The sequence below is a fragment of the Danio rerio genome, chromosome 25, assembly GCF_049306965.1.
Source record: "Danio rerio strain Tuebingen ecotype United States chromosome 25, GRCz12tu, whole genome shotgun sequence".
Taxonomy (NCBI): domain Eukaryota; kingdom Metazoa; phylum Chordata; class Actinopteri; order Cypriniformes; family Danionidae; genus Danio; species Danio rerio.
This window is the reverse complement of record NC_133200.1, coordinates 17,348,277-17,373,611: the sequence shown is the minus strand read 5'-3', so window position 1 is coordinate 17,373,611 and position 25,335 is coordinate 17,348,277. Positions and strand designations below refer to the sequence as shown.

General features: G+C 34.4%; 1 protein-coding gene across 3 annotated transcripts in view; it reads right to left on the bottom strand.

Moving 5' to 3' along the window:
* Nucleotides 1–405: 405 nt before the first annotated feature.
* tead1a (TEA domain family member 1a) overlaps nt 406–25,335 on the bottom strand; it is a 79,690-nt gene continuing 54,760 nt past the window's right edge. For 2 of the 3 annotated variants that reach the window (XM_005174314.5, XM_009297895.5), the window contains 10 exons: nt 24,293–24,357; nt 23,867–23,929; nt 18,730–18,864; nt 16,324–16,364; nt 16,181–16,236; nt 15,513–15,637; nt 13,575–13,748; nt 8,604–8,744; nt 5,501–5,653; nt 406–5,383 (listed from right to left, as the gene is read on the bottom strand). In XM_005174314.5, coding sequence (XP_005174371.2) covers nt 5,270–5,383; nt 5,501–5,653; nt 8,604–8,744; nt 13,575–13,748; nt 15,513–15,637; nt 16,181–16,236; nt 16,324–16,364; nt 18,730–18,864; nt 23,867–23,929; nt 24,293–24,357 — 1,067 coding nt within the window. In that variant the 3' untranslated portion in view covers nt 406–5,269. 3 annotated transcript variants of the gene reach the window in all.

The window sequence follows — 25,335 nt, the reverse complement described above, 5'->3', positions numbered from 1 at the left end:
GAACTTTGATGTGAAGGCTGAAGTATGAGGAGTGCTATCCTGCTGAAGAATTTGCCCTGTCCTGTAGTTTGTAATGTAATGGCCAGCACAAATGTCTTGATACCTCACCCCCATACTGAATGCAAACCCAAAGCGTGATTTATCCTTCACCAAACTTGTCTGATTCTGTGAAACCTTGGGTTCATGCGGGTTCCAGCAGGTCCTCTGCAGTATTTGTGATGATTGGGATGCAGATCAACCGATGATTCATCTGAAAAATCTTCCTTCTGACACTTTTCCAAACAATCAAGTAGAAATCAGTTATTATTTGTTGCTTTTACAGCTAAGATCGACAAGTCAGGTGGTGTACATTCATTTATTTAAAAAAAAAAAAAAAAGTAAAAAAATCTCAAAGGACAAAGCAGACCAGTTTCCAGTACAAACACTAAAAGTTTATTTTCTTTTTCGTGTCCCCCGCCCTCCCTTAATGAAAATATCCACAATTGAAAACAATTATCAGACATGAGTCCATCTATTAAAAACAGCTAGCCAAAACTCTTCAGTGCTCTCCGGGAAAACAGCCGTCACAGACATTAGTGTTCGGTTTCAATGCTCACTTTCCTAACAGAGACATGGCCGACAAAAACAAAGCAACAAAAACACATTCTTGTGTGGTGAACAAGACCGAGATCCACAGTCAGATTTATTTCACCCCGAAAAATGAGGAATCCGTAAGCACTGATGTCATTAAATCATATATCGCCCTTCCCTTATGTACACAACACCAATAATGCACTGACAAACAAAAGCAAACATCCACTTATGAGCTATCAGTTTCAGATCTCATGATTTTTTTTGACAATGTCAAAGGCATTACGGTGATAGAATCCAAATCTGACTCTCTTTTTGTCTTTTTTTTTTTTTTTTGGTGTCAAAATATTTCTGAGCTGGAAAAGAACACACAAAAGGCACTTTCAACACCTGTAGCTTTCACTTGGCATGAATTGAAGTGATGATTGTGTTTATTTCAACATGATTTCACGGCAGTTCCTAACCTTCTGATTTAGTGGCTAATTTGTATGAATTCGTATGATCGTACGATTCGTTCATCCCCAGATGATGCCTCCTTTTTAAAATCGTACATTTTTGTACAACTGAATTCATATGAATTGGCGACTAAACTAACAAAATGTTAAATAGTTGTTTCCTCGAGAGATCAGGCTGGTTTATTTGGTGTACAAGATTGAAACGTGACGTATTTCAGAATAAGGGATAGTTCACACAAAAATAAAAAGTTACTCAATTTATTTGACACTGAACACAAAATTTGATGATTGTTGAAACTAGAAGTCGTTGACTTTAGTAGTAGCAAAACAAATGTAATGGAAGTCAATAAAGGTCATTACATCTTATTTAATCTGTCTCAACAGAATATCGAACAAAAATGATGACAGAATTTTCAATTTTGTTTGAACTATCCCTTTAGGGTCTGTTCACATCAAGAACAATAACTATAACGTTAGCAGAACAAACGTGTTTTTGTGTATGTCTTTTTAAAAGCAGGATGGATTCTGATTGGCTGTTGGTTTGATTGGCAGCTTTCTATTTTTTTCTATTAATGTTTTATTAATTGCAGTATTCCGTACTTTAAAATTCGTAACGTTCATACGAGTCTTTATTGTCCATTTAGTTATCATCCTTGTTATGAACAGACTTTACGCTGGCACCACAAAAAAATACGGTCCATTTTTTTTGTTGAACACAAACTTTGTGAGGTTATTAATGTTCTCACAATTATACAACGTCTGCGATTATGAACACTAAGGCACGGTATGCTTTGGTGATTTTGCTTTGTAAATTCCCTTTCTCGTGTTGCCTGCTCTGAAATGGGGGAAAACACCGGTTTCCTAAAGCTGAAGTCAGTCATTTAGCAGCAGTGGCGCCACCTTATGGATTTAATGGATATGCTAGTGATGGAATAATAGTCCAACCCTGAATCATGCCACTGTTTAAGAGTGTTGTTGTGTATTATTTAATACATTTTCAATGCGCATCAGTACTGAAGCTTCATTCCACCACAGAAGTTTTAATAGAAACTATTCAATCTAACAACTGACCTTTTTCCCCTCCCAACTGCAAGATTTTACAAAAACAGAGTTTCTGCAAGTTCAGCTCTTTAATTCTAAGAAAAAAGTTAGAATTGTGCAGTTTTGACTATTATATCTCAGTATATGAGTATGCAACTTATAATAGTCCGGTATACAGCAGGGAAAAGAAGTATTTTTTCCTGGTAATAATATTTCTAAAGGAGCTGTTGACATGGAAATGAAGCAGAGTTTGGTAAAAACCCAAAAACAAAACAAAATAATTTGAAACATGAGTTACGTGCATTAACAATGAAATGACACAAGGAGAAAGAACTGAACTACTGAAACATATTCAATACTTTATATAAAAGGCTTTTAATGATGGCAGCTTAAAGACACATGTATTGCCCAGGTCTCAGTCTTTTACAGACTTCAACAGAGTGTAAAAATCTTGATGATTCTGGGGGTCTCGTCTATCAAATCTGAGCTTTGTTTCGTGTCTTTTCCAGTCAGGTGATTGGCTGGGCCATTCTACATCTTGATTTTCTTTCTCTAAAAGCATTGAAGAATTCCCTTGGCTGTGTTTTGGATCATTGTCTTGCTGAAATGTCTACCCTGGTTTCCTCTTCATCATCCTGATAATGTAGATGTTGGACTGAAGCAGCTAATATTCATTTACAATGATAAAGGGCAGAGGATTGGTGAAGAACTACTGAGAGATTTCAGCTTTCCTTTCTTCGTGTGTTCAATGGTTCTCCTGGTGTCCTTTCATTTTATTACAAATAACTTCATTTGTAAACTAATTAAATTTGTTTTCTTTGCATATATGGGTTTCTTAGGTTGTTACCAACATCCACCGACAATTTCAGGTCAACAGCACCTTTAGAAGATGTTTTCTGAGAAATGGTGACGTGTTCAATACTTACTTTCCACGCTGGATTTAACTCTTCGACTCAAGCAACGTCCGACTTATAAATGCGACTATCTCACAATTCTAAATTTAAACTTGCTGTTCAGAGTTGCAATGTTGAGAAAAAAGTCTGAATTGCATTTATTATATCAGTATATGATACGTGACAAACATGGGACTTGTATCTTACAATTTGGACTTTTCTTTACACATGCAAATTTATGTCATAATAATTGTCAAAAATCTGAACCAGACTAAAGGCTGATTTATACTTATGCATCAAACACACTCGTATGCTTCGGCGGAACCTTTCACGTGGCCGCATAGCCCTTGCCCTGGCTGATACAGATTTTTGGCAATTGTAATCATGAAAATTTGCATCTGTAAAAAGAAAAGTCCAAATTGTAAGATGCACTTTAGTCAAGCGCACCTGTATAGTCTGTATTACCCCTTGCCGTGGCTGACATCGTTGCACACCTCTCAAAAAATTTAACTATACATTGCAACCACACGTACCACAAGCTCTGAGATTAATCAGCTTGGTGACACTGTCGAGCGTGGGCTGGGGTGAGAGCCCGGTCGAGTGCCGTGAAGGAGCTCCAGATGGAGACCGGTTCCCAACTCAGAATGAGCAATTTTTAGCTACTTGTACATTATGTAGCATTCAGGAAAAAACATAACACCTGCGAAGAAACTCGACACAGGAACATAGTAACACCAACACTACACAGAAGTGTAAATGCACGATTAAGGCTGATTTATACTTCTGCGTCAAGCGCACGCGTATGCTAAGGCGCAGCCTACGCATGGACGCATAGCCTCCACTGTGGTCGTCGCTGACGCGCACCTATCAAAAAATGTAACTACAGTCGCAACGACCAGTAGCGCAAGCTCTGTGATTGGTCGGCTTGGTAGCGCAGACGAGTGTGGGCGGGGCCGAGATCCACGCAAGCCCGATTGAGCGATTGTTTACAAGTGTGGAGTCCCGTGAAGGAGCTCCGGATGGAAAGTTTTGTTTTGTGTTTACCTCATGGTTAAAGTTGTTGCTTGTCCGCCGGTTTCTGCTTCAAAACAAGCGAGTTTGAGCCACTTGTACATTAAGGAAGGGTTTAGAAAAAAACAGAAACTCGACATGGAGGACATAAACACCTCCCTGCCCACTCGTGTCTCAGAAGTGTTACGGCAGACCAACAGAATCGGCGCGCAAAAGTAGGAATGCACAGCTAAGTGTGTTGTATGCGTTGTGGGTTACACAGATCACTTGACGCAGAAGTATAAACCATGCTTTACGCGCAAGGCTGGCGCCATGGGTCACATTGGTCACTCGGTGCAGAAGTATAGACCAGCTTCTATCAGTGACCTATTAGCACATTTTAGACTTCTAAACAGTTTCTAAAGCAAAACTGTGAGTTTTAAACGCCGCTAATATATCTCAGAACTCAAACACGTGACTACTACATTAACACATGCTACTTTTGTGTCGAATGTGGACTTTTGTTTCTGATATATAATCTGCAAGTTCATATCTCACAGTTGTAAGTTATAACCTCTCATATTTATAACCTGTTAATCATTATCTTCCTCCTTTTGAAGAAAAAAAGTCATCAGAACTGACCAAAAACATTCCGTCTTATATTTGGAACTAGCATTTCAGTTTTTGTTCTGTGGTGGAAATCGTCTTCTAGACAACAGGACGGGGTTTAGGTTTTGGATTAACTAATATAATAAGATGTCTTTCTGTGCATTATAAGCTGGCTCAGAAACTTATTTTTTAAATAATAATAAAAAAAAGGTTACACACTTCACCTTTAAAGCAAAGGAAATCCACAGTCTAAAGCGATTGTGTAAGATAGAGTAAAGGTTTGTTAGTGTTGTAGCATCTGTAACGGTGGCTCACAGCTCATGTGCGTTCTGTAAGGCAGGTAGTTCCTCATAAATAATACAGTACCTTTCTGTGCTCGTCCATTCAAAATAAATCCCTCAAAAAATACCAGGGGCCAAGTCTTTGAAATGTAGATCAGCGGTGGAACTGAAACAATACGACTCTATAGAACAAGCAAGACACGCTAATGTGGTTTAAAACATCAACCGACGTCTGAACAAACTGTACCGCTTCACCCACACGACAGGTTAAAGAAAAAAACACAGAAACACGAGAGATAGAAACAAACGATGATGTAATTATTCACCCAAGCAAAGCCTTAAGAGAAGGACTAGAGGCATGAGGTTTTACGAGGCTTTAGTCAGTCCGTCAGCTGAACGCCTCAGTGTTTTTAGTGTTATCGAGCACACCTCAATCTTTGACCAGTCTGTAGATATGATGCTGAGCGCCGTGTTCACTGTTGGACACCTCGAAAACACACGCCATGCAGAGCAGAGTCTCTTGAGTTTCTCTGTTGGACACCACCTGTGGAGACGAGCACAGATAAGACGCTGCTGCAGCTGATGATGTATTGATGTGGACTGTGTGTGTGTGTGTGTGTGTGTGTGTGTGTGTGTGTGTGAGAGAGAGAGAGAGACGTACCAGTAGTATAGTGAAGTTTTCGAGGACGCTGTTCATCATGTATTTCTCTGGCAGGTGTTTGAGCTTGTGGATGAAGTTGATCATGTATTCACACATGGGCGATCGGCTGATCTTGTAGACAAAACGGCCATTCTCAAAGCGAGCATATTCAGTCTGGATAGGAGAGCAATTAAAAATGATTATTTCATGTACTTTTAATATAATGTAATGCGCATTTAATTGCTTATAAAATACAGTTTGATTTATTTAATGTCATTTTGATATCATTTATAAGCAATAAAATGTGTATTTCATGTAAATATTGCATATAACGTAAATTAAAATGGCATTAAATACTATTATTAACATGTAATAAGCATTTAATTGCTTATAAAGTACTGTTTTTATTTATTGTCATAATATGATTTATCTGTAATATTTACATGTTATACACATTTAATTGCTTATAAATTATATTTAAATGACATTAAATAAATAAAATGCTGTATTTTACAAGCATTTAAATGTGTATTACATGTAAATATTACACGTTAATTATGTTAAAATTACTATTATTTTATATGTAATATTAACATGTAATGCGCATTTAATTTATTTAATATAATTCAATTTATGGTCATTTTATTGGCTTTATGTAATATTTACATGCATTTAATTGCTTATAAAATACTGTATTGTATTTTATATTATTTTAATATATTTATAAGCAATTAAATGCGTATTACATGTAAATATAAATGATATTAAAATTATGTTTAATAAATAAAATACAGTATTTGATAAGCAATTACATGCATTTTCCATGTTAATATTACATATAATATACTGGATTTTATTTATTTAATGTCATTTTAAAATCATTTATAAGCAATTAAATACCTATTACGTGTAAATATTACATATAAAATACAGTATTTTATGTAATGTCATTTTTATATGTAATATTTACAATGCGCATTTAATCTCTTATAAAATACTGGATTTATTTAATGTCATTTTAATATCTTTTTATGTTAAGAATTTTATATGAACATTTACATGCAATTGATTGCCTAATAAATATTGTATTTTATGTATTGTCATTTTAAATACAATTTATAAGCAATAAAATGCATATTATATGTAAATATTACAAGTTTAATATGGTAAGTTTATTAAAACGGCATTAAAACCATAAAATACTGTATTTTATGAGCAATTAAATGCATATTACGTGTCAATAATAGTTTTATTTATTGCAATTTGAATATACTTTATATGTAATATTTACTTGCTACACATTTAATTGCTTAGAAATTATATGTAAATCATTAAATAAAATACTGCATTTTATGGTCACATTTTCTTTTGATAGACCCATTTATGAATTTGTTACCGTGCATCTACATGCCAACTAATTCTCATTAGAGTGTAAGTAGACCGTTAGGTTGGGGTTAGTGCAAGTTGACATGCACTTGCAAAGTTTCTTATAGTCAGTTAAACGCCTGTTGAAGGAGCGCTATCAATTGATATTAAGCAGACTAATACTCAAACGGACCATCAAATCAAAGTGTTAGCGATTTTATAATTGATATTTACATGTAATACACTACTTAACAGCATTTTATTATATGTTATTTTGATTTAATTAATATGTAATATTTACATGTAATACATATTTAATAACTTAAAGTTAATGACATTAAATGAAAATGACATTAAATAAATGAGATATAGTATATGTAATATTAACATGAAACTGCTTATAAATCATATAAAAAAAGACATTCAATAAAGAAAATCCAGTATTTTATATGTAATATTTATATGTAATACATATTTAATTGCTTATGAATTATATTAAAATAAAATACAATACTTTAAGGCAGGGGTTCTCAAATTTTTTTCATCAAGTACCACCTCAGAAAAAAATTGTCTCTCCAAGTACCACCAAAATGAGCAGTATTGAAATACAATAGCATAGTAGGCCCAGTAAAGCAGCTACACCTCTGCACATTTAAAAAAAAAAAACGTGGCAGATTACCTCAGAAATATAGGCTATATGTCATATATAGCATATTATTTACATTATTTTTGATAAATTTTTGAATGTGTGTAGCATGTACATGACATATTTCATTCCTTTGCGTACCCCTAGAAGGAAGCCCACGTACCACAGTTTGAGAACCACTGCTTTAAGCAATCAAATACTGCATGTATTAAGTGTGTATTATCTATAAATTAAATTAAAATGACATTACATAAAACTGTATTTTTTAAGTAATTTCAAATAAATATTACATATAAAATACAAAATATACATTTTTTATAGAATTGTTTTGTACTATTTACATCAAAATGCTTATTAAATAGTTTTATTTATGTAATGTCATTTTAATATAATTTTTATGTAATATTTACATGTAATATGCATTTATAAAATATATTAAAATGACAATATATAAATATAATAAAAAAAAATATATTCTATAAATAATACTGTATTTAAAATCTAATATTTACATGCAATATGCATTACTTGCTTTGTACTTACGTTTATTTAGAAAATAAGATAACAAATATTGTTTGGAAATAATGCAGGTTCATAAACAGACACGTCATTTAGCAGAGACCTTTATCCAAAGTGACTTACAAAAGAGGAACAAGCTACTTTATAAATAGTAAATAAATAATTTGATGTGTATTTTCAAAACTGCAATATTGTTACATCAGGCTTTCTAAAACATTTACAATTAAATTATATTTTAATAATTGTACTTTTTATACAAATATAAATCGATTACAAACAAATTTAAAAAATTACACAACAATGTAACAAATGAAGAGCTCAGATTTATAAGCCTCTAAGTGCCATCTGGTATTTTCTGCATTTGTCTGTTCCCTGTATGTCCAGATATTTCACTTTAAAGGCACTGAAAAGAATCTATTCAAGTGAAATTGCTGAACACACAGGAGCCTGAGAAAAATGTTCATTTTAGATTTTTTTGCATATAAAAATATTTAGCAAGTAAATGATTTAAAATATTAGAGAAACATCTTAAATTAAGATTGAAATAATTGTATGCAAGTAGCAATTGAATGATCTATTCAGCGGATTCCTCACCTCCACCTTTTCCACCACTTGTTTGCCGAAGGAGCAGACCTTTGTGGAGCAGGTGATGGTCATGTTCTCTGAGCTCTCATACTGACTGGTCACACCATAGAAAGAGCCCGAATCCTCTTGGATGTTACAGTTTAGATCGGCCTGCAGACACATTAAACAAAAGCTTGATGAGCAGAGATACACACACACACACACACGCGCGCACACACACAGACGTGCAAAGCTGAACCCCTGTTTTTGCATACAGTTGAGCAAGAAACGCTTTATGTAAATGGGAAGCTTTATTAAATAGTGCTGTTTATCAAGGCCACAGACACCTGCTGCCTTATTTTACTGATGAAAGATATAGAGATACAGCAGAAGTCAAAATTATTCACCCTCCTGTGAATTTGTTTTCCTTTCAAATATTTTCCAAATGATATTTAATAGCAATGAATTTTTCAAGTATTTCCGATAATATATTTTCTTCTGGACAAAGTCTGTTTTTATTTAGGCTAGAATAAAAGCAGTTTTATTTATTATTAATTGTATTTTTAGCCCCTTTAACATAGTAATTGTATTTACTAACATAAATAATGCCTGTCTAATCATTCATTGTTCAACATTTATTAATGCATTATTAAAATCAAGTGCTGTGCTTGTTAGTTAATAAACCATGAGGCAACATGAAACCAAGGTTAAGCATTGTTCGTTCATTAAAGGTAACAAACATAAATAAATCCTTAAGGAAGTGTATCATTCATCATTTGTTTAATACTTTATAATAATAATATCCTGTATTGTGACGTGTTCCCATGTCATTTAATATTCAGCCAAACGCTCTTCTGTAGCTCATGAGCATTTAAATGGCTATTCTGTGGTGAAAGTAACGTTTGTTTACATCATTTACACGCCGTTCAGCTACTAACATGCAGACGAAACAATAATGATTGAGAGATTACATCAAACCTGATGCATTTATATATGACAAACAGTTTTTCATCAATAGACTTAATGTCTATCAATCAATCTTTCATGTAAAAGATTAAAGAAAGTTGGTCAAAAGTTCATTTAAAATGGACAGAGATCAAAAGCTGAAATCAAATTTGAAATGAACCTCGGATGCCAGCTGCTCTACATACTGTATAATGCTTAGTGAAGTTCTCTATGAAAAGAGAAATATCATTTAAGACACACACACACACACACGTTTTAACATACACATGTCTCGTGTAGTCCCTCCAAACTATCTATGGTCTGCATTTGACGATGGGGAGAAGAGTTGCTGTGATAAAGTCACATCCACAATAAATGCAGATACTGTTCATTTTTTGTTGTTGACAGAATTATCATCCTTTTCTATATGATCTTATCATTTATACCGGTTTCATTCATCTTTGCCAAACGGTGCTGCATTCTTTACTGGCAGCATATGCCAACTACAGGCAAGGGCACGGATCAAACAGAAAACACATGGAGTTAAGTCAGTTATTACCATTAAAATGAGTTATTAACCATTGCCATGGAAACGTGTTAACTTTGACAGCCGTACATAGAGTACGTAAACATCTGGTGATGAAAGCTTTTTGATTGGATTTGAGTCAAAGTTCCAGAACAATTGAATAACATTTTTAGGACTATTTTGTTCCACTTCAAATCTTGACACACACACAAAAACATATGTATGCATACATGCCCAGATATATACATATGTGCCCTGTGTGAAAAAAGTGAAAACCCAATCCCTCTAAAGTGTGACCACCAAGTACACCTTACTATTACCAGGGTGGACCCCCTTTTGCCTTCAGAACTGCTTTAATCCTTCGTGGCACAGATTAAACAAGGGCCTGGAAATATTCCTTAGAGATTTTTGATATTGACATGATAGCATCACAGTTTCTGCAGATTTGTTGGATGCACATTCATGTTGCGAATGTCCCGTTCCACCATATCCCAAAGGTGTAGAGATCCGGTGACTGTAGAGGACATTTTAGTACAGTGAACTCATTGTCATGTTCAAGAAACCAGTCTGAGATGATTTGCGGCTTATGACATGGCACCTTATCCTGCTGGAAATCCTTCTGGTCAGCAACATACAAGTAGGCTGTGGCATTGAAATGATGCTCAACTGGTACTAATGGGCCCAAAGTGTGCCAAGAAACCATCCCCCACACCATTACACCACTAGCCTAAACAGTTGATAGGATGGATCCATGCTTTCATGTTGTTGACACCCAATTCTGACCCTACCATCCGAATGTTGTAGCAGAAATCGAGACTCAGACCAGGCAACGAAAACAATCTGAATTGCAACTTGCAAAGAACTATATCTGAGCAACTTGAATTGAATTATTATTGTAATTATTGTAAACTGTCATATGTACTGATTTATAATCAGCAATTATTTAGCAATTTCAGGATTGTGAAATTTGTAGTTTGTCTATATTAGGGGTGTCCAAACTCAGTCCTGGAGGTCCGATGTCCTGGAGAGTTTAGCTCCGACCCTAATCAAACACACGTGAAGCAGCTAATCAAGCTCTTACTAGATATACTGGAAACTTCCAGCAGGTGTGTTGAAGCATGTTGGAGCTAAACTTAGCAGGACACCGGCCTTTCAGGACTGAGTTGACACCTCTGGTCTATACATTTATTTGTGACATGCAACTATTATGGTGTGTTCACACTGAAGGCGACAAGAGTCTCAAAGTAGCCGGGAGTCATTCACTTTTAAGTGGAGCTAGTGGCAATATGTGGTGCGTCCTCGCTGGTCTGGCCATCAAGGAGAGTTGAAATCAAGTCAATTTTATGGTAATAAGCCACGTATGATGCGGTTTGGCGGCAACCAATCAGAATGTATGAGAGGATTCCAGAGAACACAGTCCTTTGAACTTTGATTCCAACCACAGTTGTTCCCAAAAGATTTAATATTGCGGCCACTAGATTCAGTTATTTACAAGGTTTTCTAACAGGCACATATATATATATATATATATATATATATATATATATATATATATATATATATATATATTTTTTTTTTTTTTTTTTTTTTTTTTTTAAGTTACTGATGTGCATTACTGTTATAAATGTTTTTTAAAAAGCAGGAATCTAATGCTAACTATCATGACGGTACAAAACAGTATTGCTGCTTAAGAATATTTCTGACATGGACACATATAGCCAAACCACACGCAGCAACTTGATCTTCCACAGTGAAATAAATTTGATAAAAGTTGTGCAAATCTTTCATGCTATACAGCTTGTTCTTATGCAGGAACTTAACTGATTTGCTGATTATGCTGCAATAACTGCTTTAAATATGGGCTTAATGTAGCTAATTTTGACACTCTCGTCCCCTTTGGTCTGAATGCAGTTTACAGTATATTGCATCTATTCTTTATTAGAGTTCTGAACTGCACCTAATATATACACTGTATATCAGTATCTGTCTTAACTTATTTATCAAGGCCAGAAAAACTCTGTCACATTTAATAAAATTTCATTTACAAAGAACAGAAAATTCTTCCAGAGTGAAACAGCACGTGTGTGTTTGTCCTGCAGAGAGCGTACGTGTATGTGTGTGTGTTTCAGGAGGTGTTGCTGTGTTCTTGCACCTGTCGCTCAGAGCGGCAGGTGTTCAAATAAAGGCTCCCTATCAAATCCAGCAGCAGCAGCAGTATTAAAGGACACACCGAGAGCGGCCTGGATTAAATACGCCACTGCTGGCTTTAACACTGCACTTTAATCACAGCACAACATGTTGTACACATTCAGCTGCTTCACTTCAGACTCATGCAGGACAACAGCTCACATCTACAACAAAGGCTGATATTTGGAGGATTCTAGAACTTTGCCTTCATTTGTGTTATGAGTTCTTTTGAGGTTTAGTCTTAAACTATATTACAGGGTGGGTGAAAAGGAACAAGGCTATATTTAGATTACATATTTCCTTTAGTTTAATTAATATAAACATATTCATTTTAAATGTTTAACATTAACTTCATGACAGGCAATGTAAAAAAAAAAATTTATATATATATATATATATATATATATATATATATATATATATATATATATATATATATATATATATATATATATATATATATATATATATATTTAAAAAAATGTGAAGTTTTATATTGACAAAAGGGATGCAATGATTATAGATTTTGGTTGTACGATTATAGTCTGAGGAATAAACGCAGTTTCACGATTATTATGCATTCATTAATTTTAAAACACTACTAATTTTGAAAATGAACAAAACTCTTTGTATTTTAGTGTTATTAATTGCTGCTCAGAAACCAAATAATACAGCACAAAATACTAATAACAACAAACAATAGAGTAATATAAATGACAGATCAATCAATAAATAAAAACATTTTGTGTTTGTCTAATGTAAATCTAAGCATATTAGCTAAGTATTTCCCTTTTAAAGAGAATAAATGTAGTCAAAGGCTGCTGAACCTCTGTTTGAAAGACACTTTTGATCAATTATATTACAAAATTGACTGGTATGTTTTTTAATTTTGTATGTTATTTTTTCTAGAAATAGAAAGTAGAAATGTGTAAATTCCATAAAAACTATGGAATCGGTCCATCTTGTCACGTAACTCGTAGTGTGCTCAGGGCATTCTTTCAAACAGGTGCACCTAGAGAGCGTGCACCCGCAACATGCACACGCAAGGCCGTGCGCCTCCATTAACTTCATTAAGTTCATAGCCTCAGCATAGTTATTCCAGTGTGCGTAGTTATTAGCTTCGGTGCACAAGCTTGAGACTAAACTTGCGCACAGTTGGCGTAACTTTTTGTTGCAGCAGTTTTGTTCCGTGCAGAAACACAGTGTTAAGAAGCCTTTACGAATAATTAACCATGACAAATTAAATCGTGGTATATATATATATATATATATGACATAATTTAAATTGATCACAATATGTAGGGAGATGATCATACACTCAGATTCATCACAGAAAGACTTACCCAGAACTTGACGAGGAAAAAGGCGTTCTGTGGTCCCTTCCCAAACAGCTCTTTTAATCCTCCCTTTTTCTCTGGGAATTTGTCGTAAATTTGACGAATATCCACCGTCTCCAGCAGCGCATCGCTGTACGAGTAATTCGTCTGGCCGATGTGCACAAACAGATGCTTGTTGTACTGCACAAATCAAACAACAAACATTACATCAACGCAACAATACAACAGAAAATTAAAGAGACTGTTCACCGCAAAATTTTGTCATTTAACCTGAACCATATAATTAGAAGAATGCTGGAAACCGCTCACCATTGACATCAATAGTAGTTTTTTCAATTACAATAAGTGTACACTACCTGACAAAAGTCTTGCCGCCTATCCAAGTTTTAGAAAGCACAAATAATAACTTGACTTCTAGTTGATCATTTGGTATAAGTAGCTTATAAGGAAAGGCAAAGGCCTCTAGATTACGCTTATTATACCAAAATAAAATATGATCATGCCTTGATTTTTAATTATTAAATTAGCACAGTAATGTCTAACTTTGCTTAGACACAAGTCTTGTCACTTAACAGTAATAATGTGCAGTATAGAATATACAGTCATGCTGCAGTGGAAACAGAATTAATATTGTGTTTGACTTCCATGAGCTTGGAGGACTGCATGCATTCATCTCTGCAATGACTCAAATAACTTATTAATAAAGTCATCTGAAATGACAAAGAAAGCATTCTTACAGGACTCCCAGAGTTTATCAAGGTTGTTTGGATTCATCTTCAATGCCTCCTTTATCCTACCTCAGACATGCTCAATATTGTTCATGTCTGGTGACTGGGCTGGTCAATCCTGGAGCACCTTGAACTCCTTTGCTTTCAGGAACTTTGATGTGGAGGCTGAAGTATAAGAAGGAGCGCTATCCTGCTGAAGATATCTATGATATCTATGAAATTCTTGGGTCCATGCAGGTTCCAGCAGGTCTTCTGCAATATTTGTGATGATTGGGATGCAGATCAACCGATTCATCTGAAAAATCCACCACTTTTCCAAATGATCAACTAGAAGTCAAGCTATTATTTGTTGCTCTTACAACTGGAATTGATGACAAAACCTTTGTCAGGTACTGTAGTATTTATTCCTACTTGAGATTTAAATGGCTTCCAACACTCTTCAAAATATCTTCTGTGTTTAAAATATCAGAAAACCAAGATTTGTCATTTTTTAATGCCCTTTTTTATTTTTTGTGTCAACGATATCTTAAACTAGCATATACTTGTTTAGGAATAACTGTTCAACACAAAAAAAAAGTTTTCAAGTTCAAATGCTATTCCCAAGTGCTGTTTGTGCGAGTAATATAGCAGTTGTGAAGTGGTTTGAGGTATGTGTTGTGCGTTTACTGTATTGAGAACAGAAGATTAATGTGTGCCGTCAGACAGAGCAGAGGGACACTGCCAACATGATCCATTACTCAGCTCTGCTTTTACACTGACGCACCATATTTTAGTTAACCTGGGCTTCTACTTTGTACGTGCCACTGTCTTCAATGTGTGGACTGTACTTAGATCAGGGCTTTAAAAAAATAAATAAAAAATGCATCCGGACACTCTCTTGATCAAAATCGCATCTGTTTTAAAAAAGGCTTCATTAAGTAAATAAGCTGAAGATGTTTATGTGGCTTCGCTTTAAATTGTTTGTGGCTTTGCTTTAAGTTGTATATCTAGTTAATGTTATAAGATTCCATTAAAGAGTAATCATACATCTGATAAATAAACTGATATAAATTGGAGAGCTGGCTGAAGTCATCAGTGAATAGCGCTTGTGTGATTTCTTCATTTTACTTATACGTGTCTTCAGTACAGTAGATTATTAAGCAGCAGGTGAATCAACTCAAGGCCATGTCTCTGCAGTGCATGTGTGTGTGTGTGTGTGTGTGTGTGTGTGACTCACTAAATCTGGGTCTCGCTGATGCTCCAGAAAGGCTGAAAACTCCACTAGTCTGAGTTTGGAGGTGCCGATGGATCGACCGTGCCATGGCGGCACAGCAGCAGAAAGAGCTGTAGGAGACTCATAAGCTGAACAGACACACACACACAAACAGAGCAATGAAGCACACAATAACACAAGAGCAGATTAACTATGAATGTACTGTATATTTCACTAAACATAGGTGCCATCAAAAGAACATATTTGTAATGTATTTTTTTTACTATATATATATATATATATATATATATATATATATATATATATATATATATATATATATATATATATATATATAGTCTTTAAATTTAATATATTGTGTATAGTATATTTATATTGTGTGTATATAATGTAGAGAAATTTTTTTTTATATACAATATTATATTTCAGTCAGTTATATATCATTAAAAAAAACACTAATACCAATTCTTGCAAGTAATTACAACAATCAATCACAACAAATGTTGGAACATGGAATTGTTTGTTATAATTATGTTTAAATTGTTATTTCATAAATAAACACAGTGATGATGAAAACGACAACTTTTAGTGGCTCATCCAACTATAAATATATAGAAAAGTAAGTGTTTTTCTTTCTAGAGTATGACTGTAAAAAGAATACACACACACACCTGCGATTGCAGTGGTGGTCTGGATGGGGTAGTTCTGCTGTGAAAATGGCTTGACGCTGTAAACAAGACACAGTAAATCAGTAATCTTCAGTACAGGATTGGTTTGAGTATTCAGCACAGTTTCCACTGCCATTTACACTTACTCTTGTGAAGAACCAGGCTGTCCTGTTGACACCTGCCAAATCTAGAGGGGGAAAAAAGCATATCTTAACACTCATTCACAAATGTGTTGCAGTGCAAGAGCCAACTAAACAACACAGATGAATGGACACTAATGGCTTTAAAGATAGTTCATTTCTTCAAGTGACAGAAGCTTTACCTGCTGTCATCATTAACCTTAATCAACAGCAAAAACAAAAAGCCAGAAAAATATTAAGCACTGTTGTCATTTCTATATTTGTATTGGTTTTAACTTGAGTAATTTGCTTATTTATTACAAGTGTTGTGTGTAATTAACTAGTTACTGTAAAAAATACAAATAGACTGGATTACTTTTTACTGTAGTAAGAGCCATCATTTGATTTATTATCATTTATTCATAGAGCTCAAACACATGTACAGTTTACATATGTTGATGTGTTTAGTTGTGTGGATTTGCGGATTTCTCCCCCGTTTGTTTGTGATGGTTTGCTCTGCCTTTATTGGATGGTTTTACGTTATATTACGTGATGTGAAAGGTGGCGTTTACTGTTACACAGCATGAGAATTCAGTAAACATTTTCAATTTAAAGTCCACATAAACCGGAATCTGCGACCGTTTTTTATTTGTTTGTGTTTTTCCCCATTGTGACGCAGTTCCAGAAACAACATATTAAAAGAGAAAGCGGTGGGCGTGGCTTGTCTTTTTTCTACTGAGAGCTTTTTGCTCAAATTTTATTTGCGAGATCGGGAAATGAATTTTAATGGTTTACTTTTAATGAATAATAATGGTTATCACAGCCTACCAGACACCTCCCCCTCACTATTTTTGTTTATTGACAAAACTGACAGTCGGAGGGGCGAAATTAAGTATGTTAACCATGTCCAATACCTCAGATAGACCTAATCTGAAAATGTAACAAAAAACAAACCAGAAGTGCACTTTCAGATTTCAAGTAAAGATTACAAGGGCAAACAAATATTTTGTATTGACAAGCACAGATGAATAATTCACCACAAAACTAGCTATGTGAACCAACAAAATCCATACATTTAGTTGTGATTTTATTTGTACTTTCAACAGAATCAGAGTCTATTATTTGCCCGATATAAAATTTTTTATGTACTCAAATTATTATTACTATTTATAATGTATTTGCCTTAAAAACTAGAAAAAAATATTTCTCTATAAATTAATCCAGATGAGCAGATTAGTGTTGTTGTTTTTTTTTTATACAAATATTTAGAATTGAGTTTCAAATTTATTTCATAAACATATATTGTACAAACTCAGAGAAGAGTCATTTTCAGGGTTCAGAAGTTTTGGAAAAAACGAAAAGCCCACAAAGTTTTGGAAAAGTCATGGAAAACAGATATCTGTTTTCTTCAATATAGGTAAGTTATCTTTACTTCTTTTCTGTCCTTGGCCAATCACCTACTCTTACATTATTAGTGCGGTGTAAGCATTATCTAAATACATTATACATAGATATAATTATACTGAATAGATTGTTGCATGTTTTTCGATATGCTGTAATACAGCTGAACATGCATTGTATTTCTTTTACCACGCATATGTGTACATTGCATGAAACATTAGGTCATGAAAATGGACTTGAAAAAATCCTGGAAAAGTCATGGAATTTTAGTAGTAAAAATGTGTATGAGCCCTGAATTTTGTGTTTATCTGTGTGTAAGTTCAGATATTTACATGCTAATTAGATTTTTTTTTTTTTAAATCAAAGGCTACAATTGTCCAATAATTTCAAATCCTTAAGAAGGAAAAAATGAATAACAGTATGAAAAATAGTGTCATTGCTTAAGGATTTTAACTTTTCTTTAGCATTTCATTTTTTGAAATTTTCAACTTTGTTTCAATTTGAATTTGTGAAAATTTAAATTTAGAAATTTAAATTTAGAATTCTGAGTTTAGTATCTATTGTCTGCATGTTGAGATTTTTAGTATTGTATTGAGCAAAGTAAATAAGTTATATAAAGTAATTAGAAAAGTCATTGAATTACAATTTTAATCACATAATTAGTAATGGTAATTAAGTAACTAATCCAACACTGTTCACTTGTCCTCAATAATGTTATAACTTTACACAAGTTTTTTTCTGTAACACTGAAATCGATATTAAGAATTCATTAGAATTGCGTGTTGTTAGTCTTCTCAGGCGTAAGTAATTCATTAAATAAAAAAAAATAATTCACACAGCTACTCCTACTGCAGCAAATTTCTTTGATATTTAGCACTGGTTAATCAGAAAGTGGCAATTTTGTTCTCTTTTTTGTTTACCAATTCAGCACATTCAAAAAATTAACTCATTTTAATATGGCATTGTATGTTAATGCTTTTAATCTTACATATGGAAATATGGTAACAACATTAGTTTTTCATGGTCTCATACCCCTGTGGCTCCAGGTAAAGCAGATCGTGGCAGTCCTGCGAGCCCCAGCCGACTGTGGATGGCTGTGGCGGAGACAATCTGCGCTGAAGAAATGCCTCCCATTCTGTTGATGGCATCGTTCTTCACCGTATGATCCTTCAACGACACACACAGAAAACTGAGCTGCTGTTTATTCTGTTCCATAAAAGGTTTTACTCAGTCCATCTCATAGTTCTGGCTCAAGGGCAAAGGGACTTGTCGTTTCTATAAATGAATGAGTTTTTTTGTGAAGTCATAAGTAGATCAGGCTTTTTAAAGAACCTAAATGGAAAAACGGTTTTGTCATTGACCTTTGAATCTGGAAATATGAAGTGCTGAGACGAATCGACTAAAGAGTGTCTGGGTCAAGATCGCTTTTGTTTACTTTTAATACAAAACTTTTATACAAAGACTTAGTTTATATAAGCTGTTGATAATACACATACAGCGGAGGGAAAATGTATGAGGAACTGAAATTAATCAGCACAGAGAACTTCAAGTCAGATACTTCACTGTGTGAATCGCTTTCAAGCTACAAAAAAACACCAGCAATGTGTCCTCAGACTGAGGCGGTAAAAGAATGAACAGTGACAGAGTCGGTAAAGTATTGCAGGCCTTATTTAAAATGTATCATGTATTTTAATAAGTCAAATAACTCCTAGAGAAGATGTTTCCTGGCACAAAGGTAGGGCAACCTGACAATCGCATAAGATCAACCAATAGCAAAACAAATCCATCTAATCAACTACCAGTTCCACAACTCGCCCACATTTTTTTCTTCATGAAATTATTTCCCTAAAATAAATCTGGTCAAATGAAGCTTGCATTGAATTTTTCATCTCCAAGAATGCATTCAAAATAAACTGCCTTCTCTCTGCAACATCTTTTCACAGATGATGAATTCATGGATGTGAGGGCAGGTCACAACTGAACTACATCAACAAAATCAAGACACGCCTTCCTTTTTGTATTTTTGATGATGCATTTACAGGCATGAAGGCAGGATCAATGTCACAAGTTCCACAAATAAAAATTTAAAAACATCCAATGATCCATCAATTTCTGAAATCCAGATAATTTTCAATCTTTTTTTGTATAAATTACACAAAACAAATAAATATTAGTTTCCATTTTGTCGAAAGGTTTGTGTGGTCCTAGAATTAAAAAATATATATATTTTTAAATGGCCATAAAATCCCTCTTTCTGTTCAAGTCTACCTCAGAATTGATGGTCATGGAGTGCAGTGAGCAGAGGGAGGAGTGGGCGTGGCCAGCTGAGCAGGTGATAAAGACAGGAGCAAACAACTTGACAGTTGGCTCACAAAATGAGAAAAATCGTGAGGAGATGCATAATTTTATAGTTTACAATGTTAAAATGCAAAGAAATAAACAGCAAGTAATTTATTGTTCTGCTACATTTGTTATGCGTAATTTCATACACACAACCACAATTTGTTATATCACTTTAAGGATAATCATGTTTATAGACACTAAATGAGGAAGACTTCTCTCCTCAATGCCTGGGTCTGAATGCAGACACAGTGGATAGCAGTGCAGCAGGTCTCTTGCCCTATCTTGTCCAACCATTAGCCCTCCCAGATAATCTGGAAGATTTTAAACTGTCAAACACAGCAGCACTGATAGGCAATATGTCTGAATGGTGACGAACTCAACTGATAAAAGACAAAGTCCGCCATTCTCCAATACTCGTACAGCTCTCCCGACAAAAATGCCTGCTGCAAACCAACAGCTTTGCTGTATCGGCCCTGACAGCATCATGAGGAAAAACATGCAACAAACCTTGTAGATCATGGAAACAAACACATACATGCCGTGCCGTCTGTGGACATCTGTCATACAAGCTCTGATACAAGCTATATTTATAATGAGAATTAAAAAGCGGTGCAGTGTTTAGGTGCTCTGTGTTCGTCTAAACTAAAGTAATTAGTCTACCATTATTAAGCCATGTTGGCCAATCAGAAAGTTTCGGTTTCAGATACTGCATTTTTGTGTGGACAAACTGCAAAGAAAAACAACGGGGTTCTGAAAATACCCATATTCGTGTTGACTGTTTTATGCCAAATTTAGATCTCCAAAACTGCACTGCACACTAATTAGGTTTTTAGTTTTAAATTAACGCAAGCTATTATAGTTTATTTTATTATAATCCCCATTAGTTGTGCCTTATATGGTACTGGGACTTCCATGGTTTGCTACTGGTCGATATCTGTCTCATTATCTAGATGTTTGATATTGATTTGGATAACGTGAGCTGTTCTTGGTAAGAAAGGCTTCTGAATGAGATCTGCAGTCTGTCAAGTTTAAGTATCTGATAAATGTCTAGATTTCTGCTCAAGTGTGTCGACAAGTATTAACGCTCAAACAAGAGTCTTTTGTATCATTTAATGAGTCTTTCTAGTAACTGTCCACTGTGTCAGGCTCAAGAAAAAAGCAACAGCACTGAAACAAAAGGCTCCGAGCAGTAGTTCTGCCTTTTTGCTAACTACAGGTTTAGTTTTGTTAAATGAAACACTGTCAGTATAAAGCATTAAATAAAGAGGTCGGTGAGCAAAATGTCAATCAACGGTGTAATCATTCCCAGCGTGCTTTATTGTTCTACAGAGAATTGTTCTGTAGTGTATTCATACAAGTAAATGATATTGACCGATGCACAGCGGGGAAAATAAGCACTGAACACATCAACATTTTGACTGTGCTAATGAGTTGAAATGTTCCCCAGATGTTGGTAACAACCAAAGAAATCCATAAATGCAAAGAAAGCAAATCTAATTAGATTACAAATTAAGTTATGTGCAATAAAATGAAATGACGCAGGAAAAAAGTATTGAACACATGAAGAAAGGGAGGTGTAGAAAGGCAGTGAAAGCCCAGACAGCAGCTGAAATCTCTCAGTAGTTCTTCAGCAACCCTCAAGCCTTCTTCTGTGTAAACTAATATTAGCTGCTTCAATCCAACATCTACATTATCAGGATGATGAAGAGGAAACCAGGGTAGACATTTCAACAAGACAATGATCCAAAACACAGCCGAGGAAACTCTTAAATGCTTTCAGACAGAAAATTAAGTCATAGAATGGCCCAGCCAATCACCTGACTTGAATCCAATAGAAAATACAAAATAAAGCTTAGATTTGATAAACAAGACCCATAGAACCATCAAGACTTTTACACTCTGTTGAAGTCTGTTAAAAACTAACACCTAAATAAAGCATGTGACTTCATTCTCCATATGAGAGTTGTCTTCAATCTGCCATCACCAAAAAAGCCTTTTATATAAAGTAATAAATACTTTTCAGTAGTTCAGTTCTTTCTCCTCATGTCATTTCATTCTTATTTCAATATTATTATTAATGTTATAACTCCTTTTTCAGGTTTTTTTTCGTATTGTTTTTATGTTTGGGTTTTTAATAACAACTGGTTCAATTCTATTTCAACAGCTTCGTGAGTAATATTATTTCCAGCAGCAAAAACACCATGATTATTTTCATTTACTTATTTTCCCCGCTGTATTTAGAATGGTTAGTGACAGATGAACACTGGTTTAATGAACTGTTATTCGCTGTTTAACCACCAGATGCCACAAAAGCCTGATCTCTGACACCCTTACCAACTCAAATATGCATTATAGTAACGCAACTTTTTTTTTTTTTTTGGTATTATAATAATTTTAATACAATATATTTTATATAAAGAGACTGCTTCTTAAAATGTTGTTTTTATTCACCAACAATGCATTAAATTGACGAAAAGGTGACAGTAAATGTGTTAAACATTCTAGCAGATTTAGATTCTAAACACTTTTGAACTTTCTGTTCTTCTAAAGATCCTGGAAGAAAAAGAAAATTAGCTTTTATAATTTAATAAATTGGCAACTTTTGGAGCTTTGGTGTTGTTGCCTTTTTGAATATATTTTCGCGGTTTGTCTGAGCACTCATTTAGAGTGATGTGCGTGCTTTTTTTCATTAAAAATTTATCATAAAATGTGTTTCTGAGCAAATCCGCATATTAGCATGACATCCGACAAAGACTTTTGAAGAATTATAAGATAAACAAAGATTAGCATAAAAGATACAAAGACATGTAAATATAATCATATCAAATGTACACAACTAGATAAATGCAAACAACTATTAGATTATAACGTTGTATAATATATATATACAGGGTTAAACATATAATATAAGATTACTATTATAAGATACTTATTAAGTAAATAAATGTGTAATAAGCATAATGTGTTCTTTATATGTAATAAGCAGTTTAAGTGGAAATACAAGATATGATGTAAACGGCATTAAGAATTCAGGAAACAGCTCCCTCACACAGTGATTAAAAAACAAAAAGTGGAAAATCCCAGTGTTTTCCAGTAACCTAAAACTACACACTCAAATCTGGACAAAAATGGATTTACCCTCATTTATAAATAAAATGATGCTAAATAATATCTGGGTGGCGCATAATAATAAATAATAATATCTAGGTAGTGCTGTCGCCTCACAGCAAAAAGGTCGCTGGTTCGAGCCTCGGCTGGATCAGTTGGCGTGTCTGTGTGGAGTTTGCATGTTCTCCCCACGTTTGGATGGATTTTCTCTGGTTGCTCCGGTTTCCTCCACAGTCCAAAGACATGCGGTACAGGTGAATTGGGTAGGCGTCCATAGTGTATGAATGTTTCCCAGAGAGGGGTTGCAGCTGGAAGGTCATGCGCTGCGTAAAGCATATGCTGGATAAGTTGGCGGTTCATTCTGCTGTGGTGACCCCAGACTAATAAAGGGACTTAGTCGAAAAAAAAAAAATGAATGAATAAATAATATCTGACCTTGACTTTTAAGCTGTGTTTTTATTAAATTGCATGCTTATCCTTGAACAAATGTAACACGTTAAATAATCCTGCGTCTGGCAAAACTGTGGATTCCTCCAAAACAAACACACTGTTGTGCGAAACGGGAAGGAAACGGACAAACACGCAGAAGAAAAGGAGTTAGCCAGTCGACGGCATACAAAACAGGCCAGTCGCAAGCAGGAAATCTAGGTTACAGACAGCAGGACACTAGTGTACGCACACACACACACACAATGTCAAACACAAGACTGGCTTGTACCTTCAGCTTGGAGTGAAATTCTCTGGATTTCCGCCGGGCAAGAACCTGGATATGACTGGAGACCTACACACACACACACACACACACACACACACACACACCGACAGACACACACAGCATTTTGTAACCAAGGAGATGAAAGGCCTCCTGCCATTAACCGCAAAAGCACGCACTTTGATTACAATGGAACATCTAATATTTAACCATTCACTTCATTTTAGCTTAAAACAAGTAAAGCAGCACAAGTCTGAATCAGTTTGCTATAAGATCTGCACAGAGCAACAGGTGTTTCTAGGGATGGCAGTAAAACACATTTGGATGAAGCTATAAAAGCTATAAACAAAGCCTGGCTCCAGCATAATGTGGAAATCATATGTAGTTTGGACAAACGTTATTTATTTTCTTGTGACAGCAGCTTTCACTAACCTGCTTTCTTGTCCGTGTCTTGCCCGTTCGCAGTTTGATGTATCTGGCGATGAGTTCGTTGCGACCTGTGAGAGAAAACAAAGAGAAATGCTTGTTGGTGGATGACATTATTTTATGGTCATTATTTTAGTGAGGCACTTTTTTGCTTTAGTATTGCTGTGACACTTCGTTTAAGGTTACAAAAATAATACAATATTATTATAAATAATATATATTTTATATTAAAAAAAGTATATACATTTGGAGTCAGAATTATTAGCCCCCCTGTTAATTTGTTTAACGAGGAATTTTTTTTCAACACATTTCTAAACATAATAGTTTTAATAACTCATTTATTTTATCTTTGCCATGATGACAGTAAATAATATTTGACTTTATATTTTTCCAGACATTACTATACAGCTTAAAGTGAGATTTAAAGGCTTAACTAGGTTAATTAGGTTAACTAGGCAGGTTAGGAAAAATAGGCAAGTTATTGTATAATGATGGTTTGTTCTATAGACTATCGGGCTTAAATTAGCTTAAACAGGCTAATGTTTTTGACCTTCAATTTTTAATTTTTTTTTTAAAAAACTGCTTTTATTCTAGCCGAAATAAAACAAATAAGACTTAAGAATAAAAGACCTAGAAGAACAAATATTATCAGACATGCTGTGAAAATTTCCTAGCACTTAAACATCATTTGGGAAATATTTAAAAAAGAAAAAAAAAAGGGGGGGGGGGGGTAAATAATTCTGACTATAATTCACAGATGTAAATGTGCAAACGATTGGGAGAACAAAATTAAATTAAATACATAACAAACAAAGTTTAGTAAAACATTATAACCAAATTAAATTAAGAAAAATATTCTTAAGCATATGAAAACAATAAAAAGAAATTATTTATGTGTAATAATATATCTAACAGTGCACTATATCCACATTAATTTATTTGTAACCCACAAGTCCTACTGCACTCAACCCGCGCTGAGCTGGGATCAAACCGGCAATTCTTTGCATGGGAGTCGGTTGCTCTAACAAGGAGGCGAAAGACCATGGCTT